At 43.0% G+C, this 25,419-nt stretch overlaps 1 protein-coding gene across 1 annotated transcript; it reads left to right on the top strand.

The window, feature by feature from the left end:
• Positions 1-2,803: 2,803 nt before the first annotated feature.
• Positions 2,804-24,260, top strand: MDK (midkine). The gene is made up of 5 exons (XM_060261887.1): positions 2,804-3,173; positions 18,713-18,792; positions 18,946-19,107; positions 20,729-20,890; positions 23,226-24,260. The coding sequence occupies exons 2-5, from the start codon at positions 18,714-18,716 to the stop codon at positions 23,249-23,251; spliced, it is 429 nt and encodes a 142-aa protein (XP_060117870.1). The 5' UTR covers positions 2,804-3,173; position 18,713; the 3' UTR covers positions 23,252-24,260.
• Positions 24,261-25,419: the final 1,159 nt, after the last annotated feature.

Genomic DNA, 25,419 nt, shown 5'->3' with positions numbered 1-25,419 from the left:
TTTGGAGATGCCAGGGATTGAACCTGGGACCTTCTGCTTCCCAAGCAGATGCTCTACCACTGAGCCACCGTCCCTCCCCAAATTGATTATGAATGCAGAATTTGGCCCATGTTTCCACTCCATATCTTTTGAAAAATATTATTATTGAGTTTGTACATTAAAGACAGCTTTTAACCTGAGGTTAAATTTGCTCCTTCAGAGCAGCATTCAATCGTCCCCATGCATTGTACTTTATACCATAAAAAAAATAAAACAGAGAGGCTCATCTCATGCAAACTGTACATGCTGAAGGACTGGATGAGAAATTTACCAATTCCTCATACATTGGAGGAATAAGCAAGGAAAGAAATTGCAAAAGCAGTATGCTCTTTGGAACTGCTAACTGAAATTTGGAGTACAACTCTTCATAGCTTCTGTGTGCTTCTGCAGGCATGGTTTGTGCATGGAAATGGGTGCACATTTAAAATTCATTTTAACTTACATCAGATTATAATTGAGCTGATGTTATGGAATTGTCAGCAATATGTACAATTAAAGGTGAGGATGGCTTGGCAAGAAATTCCTGGTGCTGAAGCCGCTCATAAAATCTGAGACAGCTTTAGCCCACTTGGCAACAAATTTCCAGAGAGGATGGTGGAAAAAATGGCCTCATTTCTCACCACAAACTGATTCCTTTTGGTACGACATGAGCTTCCAGGCTTTACTCACGGCTCAGCAGGGGAGGCAGCCCCAACAGCCCTCCCCCCTTTAAAGAAAGGCAAATGAGCCCTTCTGGAAGATTTACTGTTTGCAATGAGTTTACTGTCCCAGCATATGAGATACACTATTGGAAGAAGAAGAAAAATGGAGGTGCTGGGCAGGGACAGTAGCACAACAGTTATATTTAGCACCAATTACAATCCTCAAAGCTGTTAAATTTTCAAGCTCTACAGAACTTTTTCTCAGGCACTAAATAGCTGTAATTATTTGAATTTGTCTCCAGTATTATTCTGAATTCACTGGTTCCCTGAAGGTAGAGAAAATGTATTTATAAAAATATTTATATAGAATTATTATAATCCTTCCTCACACGTTTGAAGTGTGGTAGAAGTTGAATACTGCTATTTGGAGGTAGATGCAGACAACAAAGACTCAACCACATTTATTTATTTGATGTATTTTTATTCTGTCTTCTCTTCAAGGAGCTGAAAGCAGTTTATATGTTTCTCCCTTTACCAGTTTTTGTCTCAGAAGAACCCAATTAGGTACATTGGGATGAGAAGAAATGACTGACCCAAGGTCACCAGCAAGCAGAGAGCTGAACCTGGCTATCTCCACTCCAACATTCAAATCACTATACCATTAGTGTTAAAAAACAAAGTGATAATACCCTTAGTGGGGACATCAGTCTGAGAATGGATGACAATCCTCTTAAGTAATTATTACTAGATTTGATGAACTCATCCTCCAGGAACCTGTCTAAAACCAAATCTGCTAATGACTATAGGGTTACCAGCCACTGGCTAGCAAATAGCAGGATATGGGGTCAGGATCATGGGGAGTGCTGTTGCATCAACAGCATGATGTCATTTTTGGGGTAAACCTGGAAGTGATGCCATATTATTGATCCAGTGCTCTATAATTCACTGAAAACTAGAGAATCATGTTGATTGCATGACACGTTTCATGTTCACCCCAGAAACAACATTGAGCCTTCAAAGCAATGGTGATTTTAGGGTCATTCCCACCCCCCACCCCCATGCTCTACTGTGTGGCAGCAGGGATTAGGGCTGCTGGCAGTATATCTCCTGCTATGGCGATACTGGGAGACCTGGCAGTCTTACAATCACTACAGCCACTGGCAGTGAATTCCACAGTTTATTAGTTCAGTACCTCCTTTGTCTTGACCATCCTGAACTTATTGTCCATCATGGAGAAAAAGTTTTCTCTATTCACTTTCTCTAGTCTGCACCTAATTTTGTAAGTCTCTGTTATGTGTACCCCTTCACCTGTTGTCTTTTGTGTAAACTGAAAAGTCCTAAACTCCCCACATGGACTGTAGGACTGCCAGGTCTCCCAACGCCTTAATTGTCTTGGTTGACCTCTCTGGCACTTTTCTCAGCTCTGCAGTATCTTATTTGAGGTACAGCAGAACAGTACACAATATTCTAAATGTGGCCACACAATAGATCTCTATAGGGGCATTACACAACATTGGCTATTTTATTTTCAAAGCCTTTCCTAATAATCCATAGCATGGAGCTGGTCTTTTTCACCACTGCCACACAATCACATTTTTATCCTTGAAATGTGTCATCTGTAAATGCTGCTAATATGGGTGAAAAGTGAAGAAAGTTACTGTATATTATTCTAATCTTTTTTTAAAATTTGAATTCCAGTCACGAACGGTTTAAAACACCATTTTAAGAGTCACTTGAGCTTGCTCATACTTAGCCCTGATGTGTTCTTAAGAAACAAAGAATTAAGTGAAAAGATATCTTTATTAAGACTAACCAATGCAGTGTAGAGCTTTCCAATTATAGCAAACTCTTTCTCAGGCTGAATACTTAAAAAAAAAAAAACTAAACCTCGTGTGTGTGTGACATTTCTGGTAAGAGGGAATAACATTAAAACGCTTGCTTAAGCATAAGGAGACGTGGATTTTGTAGGCTGAAGAATAGTCAAATTAATGTTCCATGTGGGGGGAGGGATAAAATCGGCTCAGACGTGAGTGAGAAAAGGAAAAATCTAAGAGGGCAATTTCCAGATTCTTGGAAACGTTGCATTCCCATGAAAAAGGAGTAGGTGGGGCGGGAATTGGGGCCAGGCCAACATTGGGAGGCTTCTCAGCAACTAGGGCCCAGCTTGAATTTGCCCCCTCAGGTCCGGCGTCTTTTGTCTCCAGTCGCATGAGGGAAGGACGAAGGGGCGAGGAGGAGCCAAGTTGGAAGAAAGTTTGGGTTCCTGAACTACCTTTTGTTGTCAGCTGGGCGTGACGTCAGAGGCCGCCGCTGCCGCCGCGCCGTGCAAGGTTGTGTCCACGTGTGACCAGCTTAAACTAGTTCTGAAGACACAAAGGGAAAGGAGAGGGAGATAAGGAGGCAGGCAGTGGAGCAGAGCCAGCGGCAGAAGGAACAGCCTTCGCCAGGACACACTCCGAGGCGGCGGTCAGTGCTCCCTCAGCATCGATCCAGGCAAGTCGCTGGGCGCGAAACTTCGCCGTAGCTCGCGGGCGGCAAGTGGTGCCCGGCTTTGGGCAACTGGTACCCTGCAGGGTCGTGCCAGGCAATGGGGAGGGGCTACGTGGAGTCCTTTCCTCGCGTACCTTTGTCCTCCTGGGCGAAAAGGAGCCCCCGCCCCAAGGAATAGGAAGCGGCGCGCTTTTTAAGGGACGTTCTTCGTCTTCCCAGAGGGCCCGGTCAAGCGGGTATCAACTACTACGCCCCAGGAGAATATCCTTCCCGGGACTGCGGCTGCACCGGCGCTGAACAATCTCTGGACCGGAGGGGGAGGGGTGGTGATGGAGGGGGACGCTGGAGAATCGTGTTGGCAGCCGGCTACTAGAAAGTATCGTGGCCTCTCGACTTTGAGAAAGCGGCTGCTTTCTCTCCACGTTCTCTCCTTTCCTCGAGAGTCCTTCCAGTTCTCAAGGAAAACTCCGTTACGTGGCACAAGCTCCGTGCCCGGGGGGTGGGGGTGGGCTGCACCTTATTTGAGACATCGATCTCTTTCTTCCGAGTTTTCCCAGTCATTTGGATAGTAAGCTGACGGCGTGCCGTCTTCTACGGGTCCCTGTAGCTTTTAGTGAAAAAGGCGGGATTGGATTAATACTGCATCCTTTGCAAGTGTTGATGCCCACCTTTGTGCCCGCTAAAGTGTCCTAGGAAAATGAACCTTTGCAGGGAGATTCTGGAATCTATCCCAGGCTACTACAGGAGCTACTTCTGCCTGGTAGCTGGATGCCGAGAGAGGCTATGCAGCTGGGTATCTCAGCACAGTCCAGGTAACTGGCATGTGCCCGCTTAATCCAGTTCTGTCTGGAAAGCTAGTACAGCACGTAATAATGCGAAGTGGACAGAGTTGGAGATTCCCTCCTTTGGCTCTGCTGCCCCTGTGCACTGTTGCTTCCGATAGAGTTATGAGTCTCCTCAGTGTCCGCACTTGTAACTGCAAGGGGGTGGTTCTGATTTCTCAGGAGCTCAAGCCTGCTTGCTGGGACCATCCACCACAACATATATGTCCTTATAAGCACCAGCAGATGCACACACATGCTGTTTGTGTCTCACATCCATTAATACAGAATGTTGAGGGGAGAATCTTCCATTTAACTACTCTATGTACAAAAATGTTACAAATAGCATTAACTTTAATTAGCTCACCTTAAGTAAGAATGAGAGTATTCATTGGGTATTTTTTTAAACCAAACATTCTTCTGCTTTTTATTATTATTATTATTATTATTAAATTTTGTCCTGCATATCTGATGCACACAGCCAGATGATTTCTGCTTTTGTCCCATTAAAGTGGGTTATTTGCGCTAATGCTGTTAGTGATGTTTAGGAAAGAAGGTGATGTTCTTTCAATGCTGGAGCCTACAGCATGTGACCTTTGCATCGCTTTCAGTCTTTGGGAACTGCGTTGATTCAGGCCGAAGGCATGCTTTATATATAAGGAGGAAGCTGTTAATGGTGGGTGGCTGTTTTTCCCAATGTGGCTGAGACACTGCTCTGAGGACTGTTCTGTTCAGTTCTCCTGTTGCTTGGAGCATGCTGAGCTTAGCTGGAGAACAGAAGGACACTTACTCAGTTCAGAGCCAGGCATTTGGAACTGCAAAATGAGGAGCTTCACTCTAAGCTGAGCACCTCTATTCAAAAGCCCTTGTGCTCTTGGACCTGTTCCAGCATGAAGAAGAATGAGAAGGGAGCTGTTTCTCCCCATGACTGGTTCCAGGAAGGAAGTGTCCCCATGAAACTAGGACAGCTCGTCTTGCTATACATGCAAACAAAAAATATTGTGCATTATTATAAGAGGGGAAGCCATTGGTGGGTCTTTATGACCCCCTTTTAACTAATTTTGCAGTTACAGGTTCTGACTCCTTCTTAACAAGGGCCTTTCCTGGAGCTCAGCCTGTTTTCTCTACCTAGTCTTGACCCCAGTTTGTTCAGGCCTGTTTTTTTTATGTGATATATTATCAACCAAGATGCAAAACTGAATCCTGTAAAGAGAATACACTCTACTGCCTCTCCTGCTCTGTGATGATCTCCACACCCAAAGTCTGAAAGTTTTTGGTAACAAGTAGGTACTGAGGTAATTCCTCTTCCCTTCCTTCAGTTAGGGGTCTGGGGCTATGGTGCATTCTATAGTGCATTTTTTAAAAATCCTGCTAAATTCTGAACCTTGGAAACCAGTTTGGCATGGATTTATTTCCTTCCTTCATTTATACTGTGCCTTTGTCCTTGATGGAGACCCAAAGCTGCTTCCATCATTCTCCTCTCATGCATTTTATTGTTGAATGTTGCATGCATTTATTCTCTGGGTGAAGCATTTTTCTGGTTCCCTTTCTTTCCCCCTCCCCCTCCAGATTTTTTAAATTTTTCATTACAAACTGGAGTGGAGGTGATTGCAGTGTAAGAGGCAAAACAGTGCAGGAGGGTGTTAACTAGACCCATTAGGTTCTATCTCTAGCAAACACATTTAAAACTGCCACCCTGAAATGTGCTCATTTCAAATTGAAAGTCAAGAGTCTTGGCATTCTGTGGGATCTGCAGCTCAATTTGTAAGCCATGACAATACTGAGACCTATGGTTGTGTCTCCTTTGCACCTTCCTGGCTTTGAGTTTTTATGTGTTAAAATTATCATTCTTTCCCTGCTCTTCCCCCAAGGTATGAATTTTGGAGAGGCAAGGCTTGCTTCTGCAAAGCAATGCAGGGAGTCTTGGGAGGTGCTTTGTGCTGAAGCATCTGTCCTTGGTAGTGGCAGCCTTTACTAACAAGCCTTCCATCAGAAAGCATTTTTCTTCCATGCTGCCAGCGCAGTGTTTCCATGGCTTCATTGGCCAAAGGAAGTGTCAGCTCTTAGGTCTGCTTGTCCATCTCTAGCTGTGCCCTCCAACCATTCCTGAGGATAGTTACAAATAACCTACAATGAGCCTATTCCACTTGACTACACAAAACAAGATCTTCCTTCTCTATCCCCAACTTTTAATTAGTTACCATTACCATTTAATTAGTTACATTATCCTCCTCTCGCATTGGCTCTGCTGGTTGAAATGTCAGCAAGAATTTGTCTCTTATTTTTGCTCTCTGTCTGGAATTGTGATAGTCTGTTCTGGTGCCTGCAAATAGAGAAGCAATCTTTTTTGTTGTTGTGTCAGGTGTGCTGGGTTAGTGCCCCTGGCAAGCCACTTAGGGACTGTGCCAGGCCTTCTGTTAATTGCTACTAGTCTGCATAGCAGACCAGGTGCTCTCTGGATGGATGCAGGCAGCACAGGCCATGAGTGACTAAGAGAACAATCCTAAGTGTACACAGAATTCTTCTCAGGTTTATTCAACAGAGCTTATTCCTAGGAAACTGCCACTAGAAATGCAGTGTAAGGCTGCAGTCCTGAGAACATCTTCTAGAGAGTAAGCCCTATTGAATAAAATGGGATTTGCTTCTGAGTAGACTTGCTTAGGATTGCTCTGTAAAAATGCAATCCTAGGCAGAGTTACACCCTTTTACATCCATTGTTGTGCATACTGTGACCTGGGAGAACTAGTTTCTTATTCCTACTATGCCATGGAAGCTTACTGGGCAACCTTGGGCCAGTCCTACATTCTCAGCCTAACCCTGCAAGGAAAACAGGGTAAGCTGCTTTGGGTCCCCATTGTCAAAAAGGCAGGGTATAAATGAAATAAATTAACTGTCACTTCTGGAAAACAATTGACCATATTTGGTACTTCTTCCTTGAGCTACCTTTTCCAGTTCAGTGTTAAATCATCTATGATAGAAAATGCCATGAAGATGCAACTTTGTGCCCGTTTGAATCTGTGTGACGTATAATCAGACCATTGTATACCCTGGAAACAACAGCTGTGGGTGAAAGAGAATGATATAGAGGAGCAGTAGAAAAGAACATGGCAGGAAAGAACCTGAGGGAAAGGAGGAAGCACAGAGGAGTGAGTAGAAGAGCAGTACACATTGTTGGCTCCAGAAATTTGAGGAGACTGCTGGTTGCGGGGAGATAATGAGGAGAGGTGGCCAATTTAACAAGTACTTTACAGGGAGGGAGAGAGGCAGGCCAACAATGGGAGGCAATAAGAGAGCCAAAAAGCAGAGTAGAAGCAGGTAGAAAGGTGTTGGGGGAGGGCATGCAGTCTCACTCCATGTAAAGGAGAAAGCAAGCAGCTACTCCAGTATATAAGTGGGGATAAGAGAACCTACACAATTTGTGTTCCTCCTTTTTAAGGGATGTGCCTTAGGTGCAGTGTTTACCCCTTGTTCAAGGATATTATCAACTCACATCACTCATTTTGGACACCATGATTTCTAGAATATTCTCTGCTTCTGAAACTTTCTTGAATGCAGGAAAAAGGTAAAGGTGAGTTCTGCATAGTGAAGAAAATGAGTGGCAGGTCTTTCTTGAATTCCCATAATTTTCTACTCACTGACAGTGTTCTGTACTTGTCCGTTCAGACACACTTCACCTATCTCTATATGAATCAACATGATACATTTGATGGTTTTCTGTTTGATATCCTGTGGCCATTAGTTTGCAGTAGATGGCCCTTTTTAAATTATTCCCACCTTCCTCACATTATTAAGAACATAAGAACATAGGAGAAGCCATGTTAGATCAGGCCAATGGCCCATCCAGTCCAACACTCTGTGTCACACACAGTGGCAAAAAATTTGTATATATATATACACACACTGTGGCTAATAGCCACTGATGGACCTCTGCTCCATATTTTTATCTAAACCCCTCTTGAAGGTGGCTATGCTTGTGGCCGCCACCACCTCCTGTGGCAGTGAATTCCACATGTTAATCACCCTTTGGGTGAAGAAGTACTTCCTTTTATCCGTTTTAACCTGCCTGCTCAGCAATTTTATCGAATGCCCACAATGAATTAGGTGATGGCTGATGCCATGAGAGAATATTCCCATAAGTGTTTCTCCAGTGACAGCTTTCATGTGACAATTCATTTTTTTCCACATGGAAAACTGAATCTAGGTGTGTCAGCTCCACAAACAAGTGAATTGATGTGCCAAAAGAAGTTAGAGAATGTGTATATAGAAAGCTCATTGTATAATATAGTGGATCATATTTTGGATTGGGATGCAGGGATAAGTGTTCTGTCTTGAGGAAGGAATCTGGACTGATTTAAGCATGATGCTGGCAGCACAGAAGAACTATCCCATGCAATGTTGCATATGCTCAGCGTGTTATTTAAACTGGGCTCTCTGCTGTAATGCATGAAATGGTAGCACACCTAAGGTCCCTAGCCTTTATGGGTGTTGCACTGAGTGTATGCAAAGTTACACAGTTAAGTTCTTGGCTGCTGACATCACATGGAAATCAGGACTCAGTAATCCAGTCTAGAAAGTGAAGAGAACTGTCTAGGAAGGCTTGAGAAAGAAGCTGCTTATATCATGTATTGCTTTGCAGTGACTTTGCCAGCACTTTCTAGTCTTGTATTCCATGCTATAACCACCCTTCCAACATCTGTGTAGCAACAGAATCCTGAGCTGATATCAGAACAGAAGGGTGCCTGGATTGCTATTCCAAAGAAATGGAGAAGATCAGCCTGAGAAATTTTGGTTGCCAGTGCCAACAGCCTGTAATAGATGACAGCTTTCCAAGATAATCTAGAACACCTTAATTTATGAGAACGGGACAATTGTGTGACTTTCACCTATTCTGAGAGAAACATGAATGTTTCTGAAAAAGCCTGTCCTTCCCCCACCAGTCACATGGGATCACCCCAGTATTTGTAGTGTGTCTGGGCAATCTGTCTTTTCCTCCCATTCTTTGTGAAACCCTCTGGTGAAGCAACATGCAGGCTCTACAGTTCCGAAGGAGGGAGAACAACCCGCATATTGGGGATGAGGGCTCTTCTTTCATCAATCTCAAACAAGCATATGTGTTCAATATGTAGTCCAGTCATGTGAAGAAGAAGAAGATGATGATATTGGATTTATATCCTGCCCTCCACTCCGAAGAGTCTCAGAGCGGCTCACAATCTCCTTTACCCTCCTCCCCCACAACAGACACCCTGTGCCTGTTTACTCAAGAGTAAACACCATTGAGTTCCATCAGGCATTCCCAAAAAAGTGTGCCTAGGACTACAGCTTTAGAGTCTTGAGTTGGCCCAGTAAAGGAGTTCATATCCTGTAGAATGGCTAATCTAGTTAAGAGGAGCATTCTGTGTTGATAACTAGGTTAGAACCCCTGGAGCACATCTTGCTTGGCAAAGAATACAAAGCAACAGAAGGGCCCGTCATTATTGTGTTTGGCACCTACAGTCCCTTTCCAGTTTCAGCCAAAGGTTTTACATGGATGTGGTCCAGGGTTAGTCAAATCATTGGCAATCCTAACTGTTGCCAAAGTATAAACTTCAGCTACCCCTCAGCATGTGCAGTCAATGGAGATGAAAGAGGTGGCAGCAATGAGGTATGCTTCTAGACCTGAGATGGCAGCAATGAGGTATGCTTCTAGACCTGAATACGTTAAATGTGACAGGAGACTAGAATGAATCATTAGGGACCCAGGGAGAATTGCCTACCAAAAGTATCTTAGCTTTGCAAGGGGAGAGAGAATCCCCAAATGTTCAATTAATGTAATAATTTTTTTCATTTGGGATTATTCACTGTATTATTTTATGAGTTCTTTCTCATTTCTTTGTGTAAGTTTGAAACTTGGTAAGATAAAGAAAAATAAAATGTATCTGCCAAAAAGAAGAGTGGGGAAACATCAGGGATGGGGGCGGCTCCTCTAAACAGATTAATTATATTTTTAGTGTTTTTGAAGGTTTGTTTTCACAACCAAAACTGAAGGGGAATGGAGAAATGCCAGAGCTGATTATGCAAGTTGGAGGTTTCTGATATTTGAAGCAGCAGATTCTGATTTGAGCTGATACTATGATACCTGACCGTCTCTTGTTCTGCCAGCTTTCTAACCCTTCTCTTCATTTTAGAAGGGTTCACAGTGGCCCAAAGCCAAACTCTGACTTTGGCACATTTAAATTATAAAGGAAAAGATGCTTACCTGTACAATGGTTGAAGCCTAGTTTGGAACCTTAGTTTGTAGGCAAAAACAAGCCATAGTTTGTGATTCATATGAAACAAACACAGTGGTTTGTTGTGAGGCCAGCAGAAGTGGAGGATGGAGGGAGAATAAGAACCTGAGTACTTCCAAGACTTGCAGTGCAATCCTATGCAGTGACTTCAGACTAAGATTTTTATGGCTTAGAGTGGAGAGACTCTACATGGGATTGTGTTGCAATAAACCATGATTTGTTGTGTTGATTGAATGGAGTCTGAAGAATGCATCATACATAACAGAACTCCTACATAAAGTACACTGCTGTATAGGAATGATACATGCAGATCCATAGGTTTTTGCTTTGTGTACAACTGTGGAGGACTTTAGTAATATATCAAGCTACTATTTCATTAAATTATTTTAAACATTTCTATCCCACCATCTCCTGGGACTCAAGATGGCACACAATACAGCAACCAAGTTGTAAGGACACAAATTATAGTAGTCTAACAAGATTTAAAACATGAATTAAAATACATATTTAAAAGCTCTCAGGATTTACAGTGTGCACACATTAAACATGCAGGAGTAGACTGAGCACAGGCAAACCTAATGAGGCAATTTACATCTCCACCAAATGCTCTCTGGAGTAAAGACAGCCTTACTCATCTTAAATGTTGCAAACAAAGGTACCATCCTCACACTGTTAGACAGGCCATTCCAAAGGATTGGGTCTATTACTGTCAAGGCCCATGATATTGCTATAACCTTATTGACAGTCCTAACAGAGGGCACCTTAGGAGGAGACTGTCTGAGGAATGTAACTGGTACAGGGGAGTATTCTGGGAGACGTGGTTCAACAAATAATCTGTCTTAGTTCTTACTGCTGTGCTTCAGTTGCCAATAAGTATGTTTTTCATTTGTTTGTAACGCATTTCATCACTGTCTGCATATGAGGACTTGCATGCTGCTATTCTGTTTACTTTTGAAAACAGCTGCTGAAATAAGGTGAGTAAATTCTGTTGGTTCTAGTCCTGCCTATGGTTAGCTTTGCATACCGTATTGGGCTCTAGCTGTTCTGTAGTCTCACACCTTTCAGGATATTGGTGACTTTGTTTACAATGGAATTTTCACCCCCACCATTTTATTACACACCAAAGATGCATGATAAACATGTTCCTTGAGTGTTCTTAGTAGAATGAGAACTATATTCTGCTACCAGAAACTTGAGGTATCTGCCATATTTTCAACAAAAGTAGGAGTAGCATAGCCAGATTTCTGAATCTGAAGAAGATATTGGATTTATATCTCACCGTATACTCTGAATCTCAGAGTCTCAGAGAGGTCACAATCTCCTTTACCTTCCTCCCCCACAACAGACACCCTGTGATGTAGGTGGGGCTGAGAGAGCTCTTACAGCATCTGCCCTTTCAAGGACAACTCCTATGAGAGCTATGGCTGACCCAAGGCCATTCCAGCAGCTGCAAGTGGAGGAGTGGGAATTAAACCCGGTTCTCCCGGATAAGAGTCCATGCACTTAACTACTACAACAAACTGGCTCTCTGTTGAGCAGTAGGCCAATAAAACAGCAGAAGATCTGTGGCATAGGGCAGAACAAGATCACAACAAGGGGAGGGTGGGAAACACAACAAGAAAAAAAAAAGCATGGACAGCAGCTTCCTCAGAATTATGAAGTGGTTGGAGGAGAGAATTGAAAGTGATCTGTTACATTGGAAGAAAAGAGCAGCTAGAATTCCAGAAAGCCAAATTCAAACAATTCAGGTCAAAGGAACTTGGATTGTTACAAAGGAATGGAATTCATATCACCCCAGAGTCACGTGGCATTGGTGGTGGAAAGTGCCATCAAATTACAGCTGACTTATGGTGACGAGTTTTCAAGGCAAGGGATAAGACTGCACTAGCCTAGGCCACCCAGGTTAGGGCCATATGGCATTAGAAAAATGATAAAATCAAGGTCAAAGAAGAGACTAGTTACAGTGGATAGACCTATGGGCATTGAGTTCTGTTACTTTTCTCTGCATTTTTAAAAGCAAAAATAATCTAGACAGACTGCCAGTTTGACTAGCAGAAGCCCAGGTAGGGAGTTGGCTTAAGTCTTTCTCCTTTCAGGAGTTGTTCAGCTCAAAATTACCTGTGCATATACCCCCATAGGTCAGCATACCAAGACTGCTTTGCTTTATGCAGAAAAGTAACATGAAATTCAATGTGATGTCTGCTCTTCAAGTCACATTTAAACATCTCTCAACTCTGCTTTCTTATTTATTCTTTCCACCTCTTCACAGCATGTCTCATCATTATCTGATCCATCCTGTTCTGATCCCTGGATTCTTAACTGCACATTCTGTGTATGAAATTTACAGGGGAAGGGAATGAGAAGCTGGATTGGCCCAACCAGCACATGCCTGATGTTCAAGGAAGCCATATAGCTCCAAAGAAAAAAAACAAAAATGAATGCCCATGTAACAACAACCAAAACAACACAGAACAGTGTGCAGGTTTTCAAGTTCTCTCAAGATTCTTTACCAGAGTGGATATTAACAACAACAACAAAAAGAATGGGTGGGTGATGCTTCAGGTCATACCAAGTTTTTTTGGAGAGCTGTTTTTCCACATTAAATTTCTTTCAAAGATAATGGTAGATAACAAGCAGAAGATTACAGTGATGCCCTGAGTGAATATTTTTATTTATTTATTTATTTATTTTATTACATTGTTCTAATTGTTTGGTGGAGAGGAATATTGAGCTTGGGCTAGTCACACCACAATGTGGTTTCTGTTTCTCTGTGGTCAGATCTTATGCCACACTGGAAACATCTGAACCAGAAAGATTATGTGAGATGGGTAGATGATGTAAATCCTTCTGACACTACTTTTGGAGAGCCAGAGATACTGCCATGGAAAATAAATGCATTGTGTGGCCATCCCACTTAAGCTAAATTTAGATTATATGGTCACTGCATGTTCATGTGATGTGATGCCTAGCAAGAATACTTGCTGCAAGTGTTGATGGCTGCAAATATTATTATTAATACCTTTAATTTATATCCCGCCCTCTCCGCAAGTGGACTCAGGGTGGCTTACAATCAGTTCAAAACTTCAAACAATAAATACAATTAAACAGTTCAAAACTTCAAACAGTAAATACAATTAAAACATTTCAAAACATTTTATGGTGCTGTTAAGTAGCAACCTAGGCAGGATCGTCCTTTACTAACAGTGAGCCCATAGTGATTCCAGTTTCTCAGTAGTGTAGATGGGTTAATTGCATGGCATGTTGTAAAGGATTTTAAAGAAAAACAATTCCCAAGTGCTCTGCAGAAGAGATCCTATAAATCAGACATGGCCAAACTCTGGCTTCAGAGCCACATGTGACTCTTTCACACATATTGTGTGGCTCTTGAAGCCCCCATTGGCCAGCTTGGTGAAGGCATTTCTCTCTTTAAATCACTTCTCCAAGCCAAACTAGCCAGCAACTTGGAGAAGGTATTTAAAGTTAAAGTTGCTTTTTTTCCACCTCTCCTTCCTTCCCTCCCTTCTTCAAACATCTGGCATTTATTCTATATGAACTTATGTTAAGCAAGTTGGGCCACCCCTGCCATAAATCATTGCAGGCTTCCCAAAGGCACTAGCAGAACTCAGGTATTTGGAAGAACAACTGTGGCTGGATAGTCCCCATACTTTCAGGTGGCTTGGAATCAAAACTTTGTAGCCAGCTGATCGTTGGAAGCCTTCTTCCCTAGGAGCATAACACAAGTACTATAATTGCTACAGGCTTAAAAAGACCATGAGGAAACAATCACAGAACGCTTGAGGTAAATTCTTGAGCTGGCAAATTTACATGGTAAGTCTTCTAAGTAAACTAATAGGGATGGGCACAAATCTAAAAATTCCAGTTCAGGGCAGTCAAAAATGCCCTAAACCAGACTGGCCTATCTGAATCCTCTCAGGCACAGCCAACAGAAAGGTGGTGGTGGGGAAATCACCTGGTAAGGGTTAAATGGGTGGCAACCTTTTAACTTGTCTGTTTTGCTTCCCCCTCTTGGAAGCAGGGGGGAGTAAAACTGATGGGTTTAATGGCTAGGAGTCCTTTAAACCTGACCTACCCTACTGTTAGGTTTAAATGGTTGGCGGCCATTTCACTGATTGGTGTTGCTTCCCCCCTGTGAACCATTTCACCAGTCCATTTTACTCCCCCCCCCACTTCCAAGTGAAACTGACCGGTGAAATGACTGGCAGCCATTTAAACCTAGCAGGTCAGCTGCAGACCCACACTGCTTAGCTGTTAGGTTTAAATGGCTGAAACAGCTGAATAAATATAAGTCTGTAAATGCTCAGGGAATGACCTTCCTTGAACATTGGTTCGAGGACTCCGAACCAGGCCACGTTCATGCCAGTTTTTGGCTGTGAACTGGTTTGTGCCCATCCCTATGAACTAATACGTCATGTGGAAAGAGGAATGTTCTTTGCCTTGCCTAGAGCGCCTGCCTTGCCTAGATTAAGCCTTTGTCTCTTCATATCAAAGTTCAAGGAGAGGCACACAACCTAGCACACAGAAGCAGCCAACACCCTGCAGATCTATATGATTTTGCCCTGACTTGAAGTCTCTTCCCCCTATCCCCTTGCAACTGTGAGCCAGGATGCTCACCTGGAAGGTAATCTGTGTCTTGTTATTAAACTTCTAGAAAATGTAAATTATTGGAATGTGCTTTGGAAGCAGCAATGTGCCCCAAAGTCCACCTTGTTCAGATGGAGGTAGCACCATAGGAAAGCTCTTAGCTTGACCGATAGCTGTCTAAAGGGCACCTTTTTTCAATCCTAACTGCAGGTTTTATGTGGGTTGTTAATGTTCATGACTGAAATAAATTGCCTTAACCCACACAACCAGCAATACTACTATTAGGCACTCCAATCACGACAGAATTTGGATGTGAATTGCAGTCAGGGCTGTTTCCGTCCCTGGAGGACAGAGTTTGGTGGAAGAGCTGGGGCTGCACCCTGGCAGATATTCTGCTCCCCTGAGGGTAGTTCCCAGCTGAAAGTGGGGAATGTGGTTCTTATCCCTTGGGCTTTGCCTTTAGCCACCCATGCTGTGTAATTCTCTGTGACAGTTCAATTCAGAGTGAATCCAGCAGCTTCACAGCAACAGACACACAAAAGGTGAGCCTACTGGAGCCTGAATAATGAACAGAATTAGGCAATGGGCTGCCTGGGGGTGTGGGGGGAAGGGGCAGAATTGCTGACCCAGTGTTTCTTTCCTCAGCTCTTCTGGACATTTCTTTCCTCTACACTGAGCATGGCATGTTTCATCCCATTTTGGGATATGCAGTCAGCCCCTCTGTGAGCTGCTGTGACAGTAGATCAGAAGCAAGAGAACTTTCCACCTATGTCTCTTGAGTGCCATGCACTCCAAGACACCATGCAGGAGGGTGCTATCCTCTGCCTTGCATTTTGTGGGAGGGGGACTGGAACATAGGAAAATCCTGCAGATCTGTATAAAGAAAAAAAATCTACTGGTTAAATCTTTCAGCACAGAGTTGGTATCGTGGAGTTCCTCTGGGCTGAGAAAAGTGCATTGCTTCCTGCAAAGCATCAGGAAGGGCATCCTCCCCACTCCATTCTTCTACTCAGCCTTTATCAAAAATGTTCAGTTTTCATGCTGTAATCACAGCTCTTTTCATCCTGGAATGTTTCCAATATAGACAGGCGGCTGTGTGGATTCCAGAAGAATACCATGCAAACTTGGGATCTTGTATTATATCAAAACTGAAAATCTGGAGAATATCATTTTAAAGTATGTTTTCAGTCCTTAAGACTCCGTAATGAAAAAGCCTGAGGAGGATTTTCAGGGATCCAAGGACAAAATTTCACTGTCATTTGTGTTTTGCCTCTTCCCATGACTAGTAAAAACAGGATAATTTATGCAAAATGAGGGAAACAATTCATCTGAATTGTAGAATTTTGATGCATTAGCACTGAGAGTAGATAGCCTGAGCTATACATAGCATAATGTTTCTGTTAAAAATAAAAAAAAAACACCATGGGATTTGTAAGGAAAATAGTGTGCATAAAGTAGGAAATTCTGCATTATTCCCAAGAGGTCTGTTGCATCCTCTCTTTATGGCTATTTTGGGACTGTATAAACTGCCACTGAATCTGTGGTAACTGCCTGTAGTCCAGTTCTTCAAAGCTACAGTAATTGATTTGATAAAAGTGGAATGTAGCCTCAAGGCAGAGTCTACATTCCAATACCAAACCATATCGCTCCCTCTTGTGGTACTGTGGCATCTATAGTCCATTATCTTCATGTGCTGTCCATGCCAATATGAAACCCTGCATGTGTGAAATGCAGAATTGTATTTTAGTATGCAGTAGCATAGCCTGTATAATTAAATAAGGATTTTGTTTTCTGTCCTGTCTCTGCTTTCCTGGACTCCCATATTTGAATTGAAGTATTAATTTCTTTTATTTTTGATTATTTCTTCTGGCCGGCTTGCTGCTGAGCTCTCCTGGGTGTGTAAGAATCACATTTTAAAATAATTAAGTGCATTAAGATAAATGCAAGCTTTTCCATAGTCTTTTTCTACATAGAGAAAAGTCCTTCAGCAAGTGGAGCATGTTTTGCACTCTTGTCACTTTCATTATCTGCTCTGGTTATAACCATGACATTTCAGATGCACATATTATCTATCCACCATTTACATCTCTGGGCACACCCAAGCATACGTGCAGAAAACTACAGTGCACATAGCTCTCTGTTTCATCTCTTCATTCACCTGTGGTCTCATTTATGGCACTCACAACACACACATATATATATACAGAGTCTCTTTTCCACAGCCCCTTTGTAGGGATATGGTAATAGGCTGACATTAAAAGAGCCAGCAGGGGGAGCAGCCTGCCTTCTAAAGCTCCACATGAGATCCAATTGTGCAAGGCTTTTATTTCCAATCTTCTGTTTTAGTTCTCAGAAACTGTGCCTATTGGGGTTTCTTTTCCCACCCTGGATTCTTTTTGAACTGGATAAAGGTTCCATGGCAGCTGAGATCCCCCCAACCTCAGGGAACTTTGGCACTGGCGAGGTAGCCTGCTGAGCACTAGATAAAAGAAGCACTGGGAAATGAGGGGATGGACAGGGGGACTGTGGAAGTGTTTAAGGGGGGCCTTGCTGTTGCCAGCAGGCAGAGGCCTTCTGGCTACCCAAAGGCAGGAACAGCATAAATCCCACAGGCAGGATTGCTTTACCCATTTCCATTTGGTTGCTTTGGATATGCAATTTGGAAAGAGTCAAGGAGAGGAGGAGAGTGTGTGGCCCATTTTTTGAAATGGGAGGTCAGAATTCTGTTCGGTTTTTGCCTCATGATTTAGGGATGAATAGGAGTGTGCAGAGTATCGACTCTTTATTTGACCCAGGGACCCATGAGCGGGAAGCCAGTAGACCAGGCCAATGCAGAAATGGTAAGACATGTATGTAAGTGGATGCTTGACTGGAGCTTGTCCAATGGCCACAATTGGAATAGAAGGTTAAAAAGCAACGAGCCTCACTGGGTGTGTTCGAGGACACCTGAGAATTGAGTAGAATTGTAAAGCTTTTTGTACCCAGAGAAGTACTTTAGAAGTTAGTAACAGTAATCCTTAAAGAATAAGTTTCAGAAGGTAGCCATGTTGGTCTGCAGTAGTGCAGTTAGGTTCAAGTCCATCAGCACTGGAGAGACCAACAAGAGTTTCAGGTCTGGTCCTTTCTTCAAACATGAGCTTGGATTCTTGGAAGCTCATGCCTTGAATCTCTTGTGGGTGTCTCAGGTGCTGCTGGACTCTGGAATCTCACAAAATAAGATTGTCACTACTCCTAAATGAGGGGGGAGACAATTTAAGAGATCATTTGCATGAGTTAACTCACAAGTTATGGAAATCTAAAGATTGTTCTTTATTGCCTTGGATTTAGGTTGAGATAAAAAAACCAAATGACAACCTGAATGGTCTCAGCCAGAGAAAGGATGCATTCATGTGTAGTGCTGATCAACAGAATTTTTTTTAAAAAAACACATTGCTTCTTGCTGGATGTAGACAGGGTACACCAGGGCAGCCATACAAACAACCTAAAGTGGTGTGACTCCCTGACTTCAAAAGTGAATTTCCCAAAGGCACTGAGGCAAGGCCAGTAGAAAGGCTGTCAACTTAGTGCTCCTGGATACAACCAGTGGTCTTTTTAGTCTAGCATACTGCTTCACACAGTGGCTCACCAATAACTCTGGAGGGTTAATAAACAGGGCACAGAAACCAGGGTCTTCTCCTGATGCTGCCTCTAAACACTGGTATTTGGGGGTTTACTGCCTCTGATTGTGGAGGTTCCTGTTTGTTACTAGGGCTAGTAGTCATTTACAGAGCTATGTTTCTTCCATGTGTGGCTCTTGTTTTCACAACTGCATGTAGGAATGTTAATCCTGAGCAGATTTCCTTTTCTTACACAGAATGCAGGTCCGTGGACTCTTTTTCCTCTTGGTGCTGATTCTTCTGGCTGTTTCTTCTGAGGCTGGCAAGAATAAAAAAGGTGAGTGAGGGACTACAGATTGCCCAGGGAGAAGAGGCCCAATCTGCTGTTCTTTGGGGTTCCCTGAAAGTGAGGTGCAGGCTGTTTTAGTGCTTTTGGGCAAGAGTGGTAAGATGAGTCCTCTGACTGCCTGCTCCCATATTATCACTGCAGACAAGGTGAAGAAAAATGGCTCTGATTGTGAGGAATGGCGCTGGGGTCCCTGTGTCCCTAACAGCAAAGACTGTGGTGTGGGTTACCGTGAGGGAACCTGTAATGAGGAGACCAAGAAACTCAAGTGCAAGATACCCTGCAACTGGAAGAAGGAATTTGGAGGTGAGTGGGCATCTCCTTCTCAGGGAAAGCAGTTAGGCTTAAGGAATGATGCACTGACCTGTGAGAGCTATGGTATGCTTGTGGGGCCAAATGATAGAGAATATATAGTTCAAGGTCCAGAATGGTCATAGCCTCAGATGTGTGGGCCTTGTATGTCATATGTGTGCTGAGTGTTAATTCATTGCTAACTTTGAAGCACTTACTGATCTGCCTTGCTTACAGTGAATTTGCATCTAGTAATCTTGTTCCAGCACTTCCATATTAGAAGCATATCTTGGCAGGAAATGGACTTTGCAAAAATGATATATGGCTGTGGTTTCCTGTATCTGATGTGGTCTTACACCATGCCCTTAAAAAGCAAAACTTTGTCAGAAACCTGTTGTATTCACACCTACTGTTAAATAAGCATCTTTGAAATGTTTCTGTGTTGTTTCTCATCAGTGATACCAACCAGGCTTGTTGGAGGCCAGGGGGATGCTGGTAGAGTGTTTTGGATCTAAAGTGAAGGAGCGGGAAAGATGAGGGTGGTTAGGATGGAGATTGTCTGATTCAAAATGCTGCCATAACTGGAGTAGCTTCCACAATGTTTACCTTCTGCTGAGAACTGAATTGCCTGGAGGTGAGCAAAATACCCGGCTCTGGGCTTCTTGGCAGTGTAAGCATTGCTCAGCAAGACGCATGTCAGTGGATTTAATGAAGATATAAGTGTACAGAGCATATCCCATAAAAAGATACAGAACTCAGAAGGGAATAGGGTCAACAGCTGATTGATCTCTACATTTAAGCCACTTTTCCATCCATCTCCTTTCTCCCTCCCCCCACCCTTGCCAGCCTGGTGCTGCTACTGCCACCTGATGGTCATAGTAATGTTCCTCAGTCTGCATTGCTATTTAATCACATAGTAGTCCTGCAGCCTGTTTCATACTCTGGCCAGCATGCTGCCCTGGAGTATGGCCCTGGAGGGCCAGCAGGCCATAGAGGTCAAGACTTTTCCTACCTCTGGTATCCATGACTAGTAGTCATTGATGGACATGTTCTACATGAATATCCCTTTTAGCCCTTTTTAAAGCCATCTTTGCTTGTGGATATCAGTATGTCCACTAGCAGAGGATTCCACAATTCAAGTATTCATTAAATAAAGAAGAATTTCGTTTTGTCTATCCTGTACCTATTGCCTATCAACTTCATTGGTAGCTGGGGAAGGGTTTACTGTCAATGGTAACCTCCCAGTTTTACTCTAACTTGGATCCCTACTGCTGCATTTCTTAAAACCTGTGCTTGCTTAGAAATAAGTGGAGTTCATCTGATCATGATGTAGAACTACATGTCTTGGAAACTGCTAGTCTTTTTTAACGGGCCCATCAACAACAGTGAAATTGGTTCTTTAATTATATACAAAAATGCTGTATGGCAAAATGACTTTATCATAAAGTAGCAGGTTTCTGGTTCCATAAGGTTGTATAAATTATACTCAGTGTAATAGAACTCATGATGGAGGAGGGCCATGATTCAGAACATTGTTGTGGAATCAAAGCGAATGCTATTCATCATCTTAGGTGTCTTTTGCAGATCACTGTTGTGGATACTGTGCAGATCTAACAGTACTTACTTTCTCTCATAGCTGACTGCAAGTACAAGTTTGAGAGCTGGGGTGGGTGTGATGCTGCAACAGGTCTGAAGGCCCGTTCGGGTACTCTGAAAAAGGCCCTGTACAATGCCGAGTGTCAGGATACTATTCAAGTGACTAAGCCTTGTTCTCCTAAGGCCAAATCAAAATCCAAAGGTCAGTTCCATTTCTGGGGGGGGGGGTGTCTCTCTTTTGATACTTTATGTTGCTGCTTGTGATATAATTGCTCCTCTGGGGCTATTTGAAAGTTAAAAGGACCCTTATAGTAGGCTTGGTTAAAAGGTTGTACTTGTAATTCTTCAGGAATGCCTTTGTTTGAGATCAGTGTTAAGTGTGTAGGAGGTCTTTGCATCATCCAAGTCTCGAGCAAAATGTGCCCTATTGCTATGATCTCCAGGGGCCTCCTTGAATACAACTTGGCTCAGATTGGGGAGGAGCCATGGCTCAGTGGCAGAACATCTGCTTGGCATGCAGAAGGTCCCAAGTTCAATCCCTGACATCTTCAGTTGAAAGACTCTGGCAGTAGGTGGTGTGAAAGACCTCTGCTTGAGACCGTAGAGGGCTGCCACCAGTCTGAATAGACAATATTGCCTGATGGAGCAAGGGTCTGATTCAGTATAAGGCATATTCATGTGTGTTCATATGTTTAGACATGTCACACAAGTAATCATTGGGAGAGTCTAGTGGTGGCAAGGTTTCTTTAAATACCAGCACCACAGTAGCATAGGGAGAATTAGAGAGAGAGGTTTCATTAACTTTGTATATTTGTTTGCACTTATACACCACTATATAAAGGTGGCTCATATGGAAGCCAAACAATGAAAAGATTGCAGCTGTAAATAGATAAAAATATAAAAGAATAGATCCCAACATTGCCAAATCTCTACCAGAATGATGCTGCACCCATCCTCTTCCTGTCTGGATCCAGAAGAGTTAGGATGAAACTATACATATAAAACATTTATATGTATTAGGAAAAAACCTTTTGGCCTCTACTTCTGAGTAGGCTCTACTTCTAAATAATCTAAGATTAACAATATAAATGTGCACAAAGGCGCTTTAATATTCCAAAGCTTTTACCTTTAAGCAGACTGCAGTATGAAACACAAGAGTGCACGCAGGCACTTAGACAACCTCTTTTCCCAAACAGCCTGCACTAAAATGAATTCAAATAGTCTGCAGAAAAATAAATCAAAGTGCACACAGGCACTTTTTAAAGGTTAAGGTTTTATTTTTCTGCAGATTGTTTGAATTCATTTTAGTACAGGCTGTTTGGGAAAAGAGGTTATGTCTAAGTGCCTGCATGCACTCTTGTGTTTCATATTGCAGTCTGCTTAAAGGTAAAAGCTTTGGAATATTAAAGCGCCTTTGTGCACATTTATATTGTTCATCTTAGATTGTTTAGAAGTAGAGCCTACTCAGAAGTAGAGGCCAAAAGGTTTTTTCCTAATACATATAAATGTTTTATATGTATAGTTTCACCCTGACATTTATTCTTTTGTAGTTTTGCTTAAACTCATGGAGCCCCCTTTTTTTCTATGGATCCAGAAGAGAACTGGCAGTGAGGAAGTACCATGGTACAAAGTCCCTGCTCTGATCATGCACTTGTACACATGTAAGCAAATCTGTAAAATTTGAGGATCAGCATGAACATAAGCAATAGCCTTATGCTGAATCAGAACACTGGTCCTTCTAGTTCAGTATTATGTACACTGCTTGTCAGCAGATCACCAGGGTCTCAGGCAGAGAAAGGTCTTTGCCAACATCTTTGTCTGCATTTCTTTATCTGGAGATGCTGGAACTTTCAGCTTGCTGAGTAGGGATGTGTAGGGGAAAAAAGACCTTCAGATTCAGAATCAGTTTTCATTAAAAGAAACTTCATTTCATTTAATATTGGTATTGAAGTTATTCATTCATCTAATTTTTTAAAATGATTACAGTTGAATAAAGTCCAAAGTGTCGAATGGATCAGAAGAGGAGTCAAAAGCCAGTGTTCCAGGGTATAACCAAGATCACTTTGATTTGGGAAGGGACCATGGCTCAGTGACTGAGCATCTGCTTTGGCCCCCCCCAAAGGTCCCAGTTTCAGTCCTCAGCATGTTTTTAATAGGATCAGATTGTAGTTAGATCTTGGACAGCTGCTGCTAGTCAGAATAGACAGTACTGACCTTGAATCGTGATCTGACTCAGGATAAGGCAGGTCTGTGGGTGTGTTCAGCTAGCTTACAAAGACCATCATTGTGTGGAAAGGAACAAGTTGCTCTGTCAGCTAACAGCAATTTCACCTGAAAGTCAAGTGTTGTGTTTAAAAAGGGCAAACAGAAAAGGTGACAAGAATAAGCAGAACATTTCAGCCTGTCCCTGGCTGGATTTGCTCATGGTAGTTGTTTTATTTGCTAAACTATGAGTCAAGAGAGTCATGGTCAGCTGGCAACTGCAGGTACCTCCATGGGTCACACTAATGCTTGTGTTTCTTCATTGTTTCCAACAGCCAGGAAAGGAAAGGGGAAAGACTAGAATGATGGACATAACCCCACCATCTTCAGGGCACGATGCCTGAATCCAGTTGGACACACACCACTCGGAGCTGCAGCGTGCTCCCTCCCAGCTTGGCAATGCTTTGCCAAATCCCACTGCTCTTCTGCATGCACAACTTTGCCCTTAACCAAGATATCATTTTTAAACATTAGTTTTGTAGAGAGCAAGCCTACCCTGTTCAGAAGGAGGTGCTGTTTGCCTTCCCTTTAACTTCTCCCTCCTGTATATGTACCCTAGTGTTCTTTGCTCTGGTCCCCTCCCCCCCCCAAAAAAAATCAGCGTGATGCGTGTTGAGATGGGTTGGGCTGAGCTAGGCTGTGGATTCACATCTGGGATCCTTTATCAAAGCCACATAGCCTTTTGGCACATCTCTTGCAAGCTTATGTGTGGCTGTGACTTTCCCATGCAATTTCGCCTTGCCACATACAGATTAAACTAGCCAGAGAGACAGCTCCATGGAATGTTGGTGGGGAGGAGGTAGTTGCAGTGAGAACAGGGAGAGTGCAAAGCCCCAAATCTGCCCAACTTCCTTACTAAAGGAGGCCATGTGCAGTAGGAAGATTTTGTCTTCTTTGATGACATTTTGGTGCCCACAGATTTACAGGGAATTAAATCTGTGCCTATTACCCATGGTGCTTTGTGTGTGTGCATGCATGTGGTTACTTTTCCTGTGTTATCTCTCCAATATATATGTGCATCAGCATCACATTCGGTTGGAGGCTCCCCATCAGGGGAGAGGGGTGTGTGTGTGAGAGAGAGAGAGCGATTTCCTCAATGAGCCATGTTTGCAGGCCATACCTTCTGTCTTATCCAGAGTTAATGAGCATTGTTTTTCTTTCAGTCATTATGTCTTCATTCCTTCTGTCCCTTCTTATCTGTATTTTTGCTGGGACGCTGCAGCCTTTCCCTACTTTACTGGTGCTGGGGAAGCCCTCTCTGCTTTTTACATCCCTCCCCTTTTCCAATAAAAATCTTTTTACAAAAACAACTCTCCTCTTTTGTGTTCTGTTTCTCTGGAAGGTGCTTTAAAAGCCATAGGATTAGCTACAGGAGTAGGAGGGTGACAGCTATTGCTGTGATTGCAGAGGTTCACTGGATCTAGCACTGCTGCATGAGCATAAAAATGTCTAGAATATATAGGTGAGAGAGACGAAAGGGGCCCAGCCCTTCAGACTTGACAACCCTTGTTAGGAGGCCAAAAGAAAGCTGAGAGGCATTGACTGGAGGGCAGAGTGCTTTCCATTCAGAGTTCTCTAGTTTTAGGGCAGTGGAGTGAGATACACAAGACAAGGGGCATTTGAAATAACCAGTTGAGGCAAAGTGAGGATAAACACAATACTTTGGGCTGCCAAAGGTTTGTTGTCAAGCACCACATATGTGTCAATTGGCCTGACAGGGAAAGTGTCTTGTGTGACCCTTACCTTTGAGATTCGTTTCTTTCCTCAGGTAGATGATCTCCAGCTCAGATCAAGGACAGGACAAAAAGAGGAAGGCCCCATCTAAGCTGTGGAGTCTTGTGAGCAAAAATTCCACTTGGTGAGCTACTGGTGTTAAAGTTGTGAGTGACCAATTTGGCTACTCATAACTTAATTTACTCTGGGGCCATCCTTCCTGAGCTAAGACAAAAATGTGTGAGCCAGAGGCTAAAAAAATGTGAGTTAGCTCACACTAAGTTCCGAGGGAACACTGATTAAGTCCCCAGGGGCTGTGTCAGTTGCAGCCCCTTGCTCTGGAACAGGATTGTAGGGGGTTGTAGATTTAGTTTCTCCCACAAGGTAGCTGGAAATATTTGCTTCCTGTTTGCTGCTTGAAGACAAATCTGGGAAGGGTAGCCATGCAGAAGAAGGGCTGGCCTAGGCAGAGCCAAGAGGGATTGCCTCCATAACAACCATCTTTTTATACTGCTGAAGGATTTCTTTTCTGTAATTAGCTACAAGCAGAATTGAAACTGGTCCCACAATTAATGTAAAATCATTCTTGTAACAATCTGGTAATAATTGGACTTGCAGACAAAACCCTAGAATGATGTCAACTTTAAAGTGCTATTCATCAAAAATCCTAGGTATCTGAGCCTTCCCCCCAACCCCAATCCTAGTCCAATAACCCAGCCACATCACACTGCCTTTTTTGTGTGTGTGGCCTCCTTT

The sequence above is a fragment of the Heteronotia binoei genome, chromosome 21 (genome assembly GCF_032191835.1).
Source record: "Heteronotia binoei isolate CCM8104 ecotype False Entrance Well chromosome 21, APGP_CSIRO_Hbin_v1, whole genome shotgun sequence".
Taxonomy (NCBI): Eukaryota; Metazoa; Chordata; class Lepidosauria; order Squamata; family Gekkonidae; genus Heteronotia; species Heteronotia binoei.
This window is presented reverse-complemented; position numbering and strand designations above follow the sequence as displayed.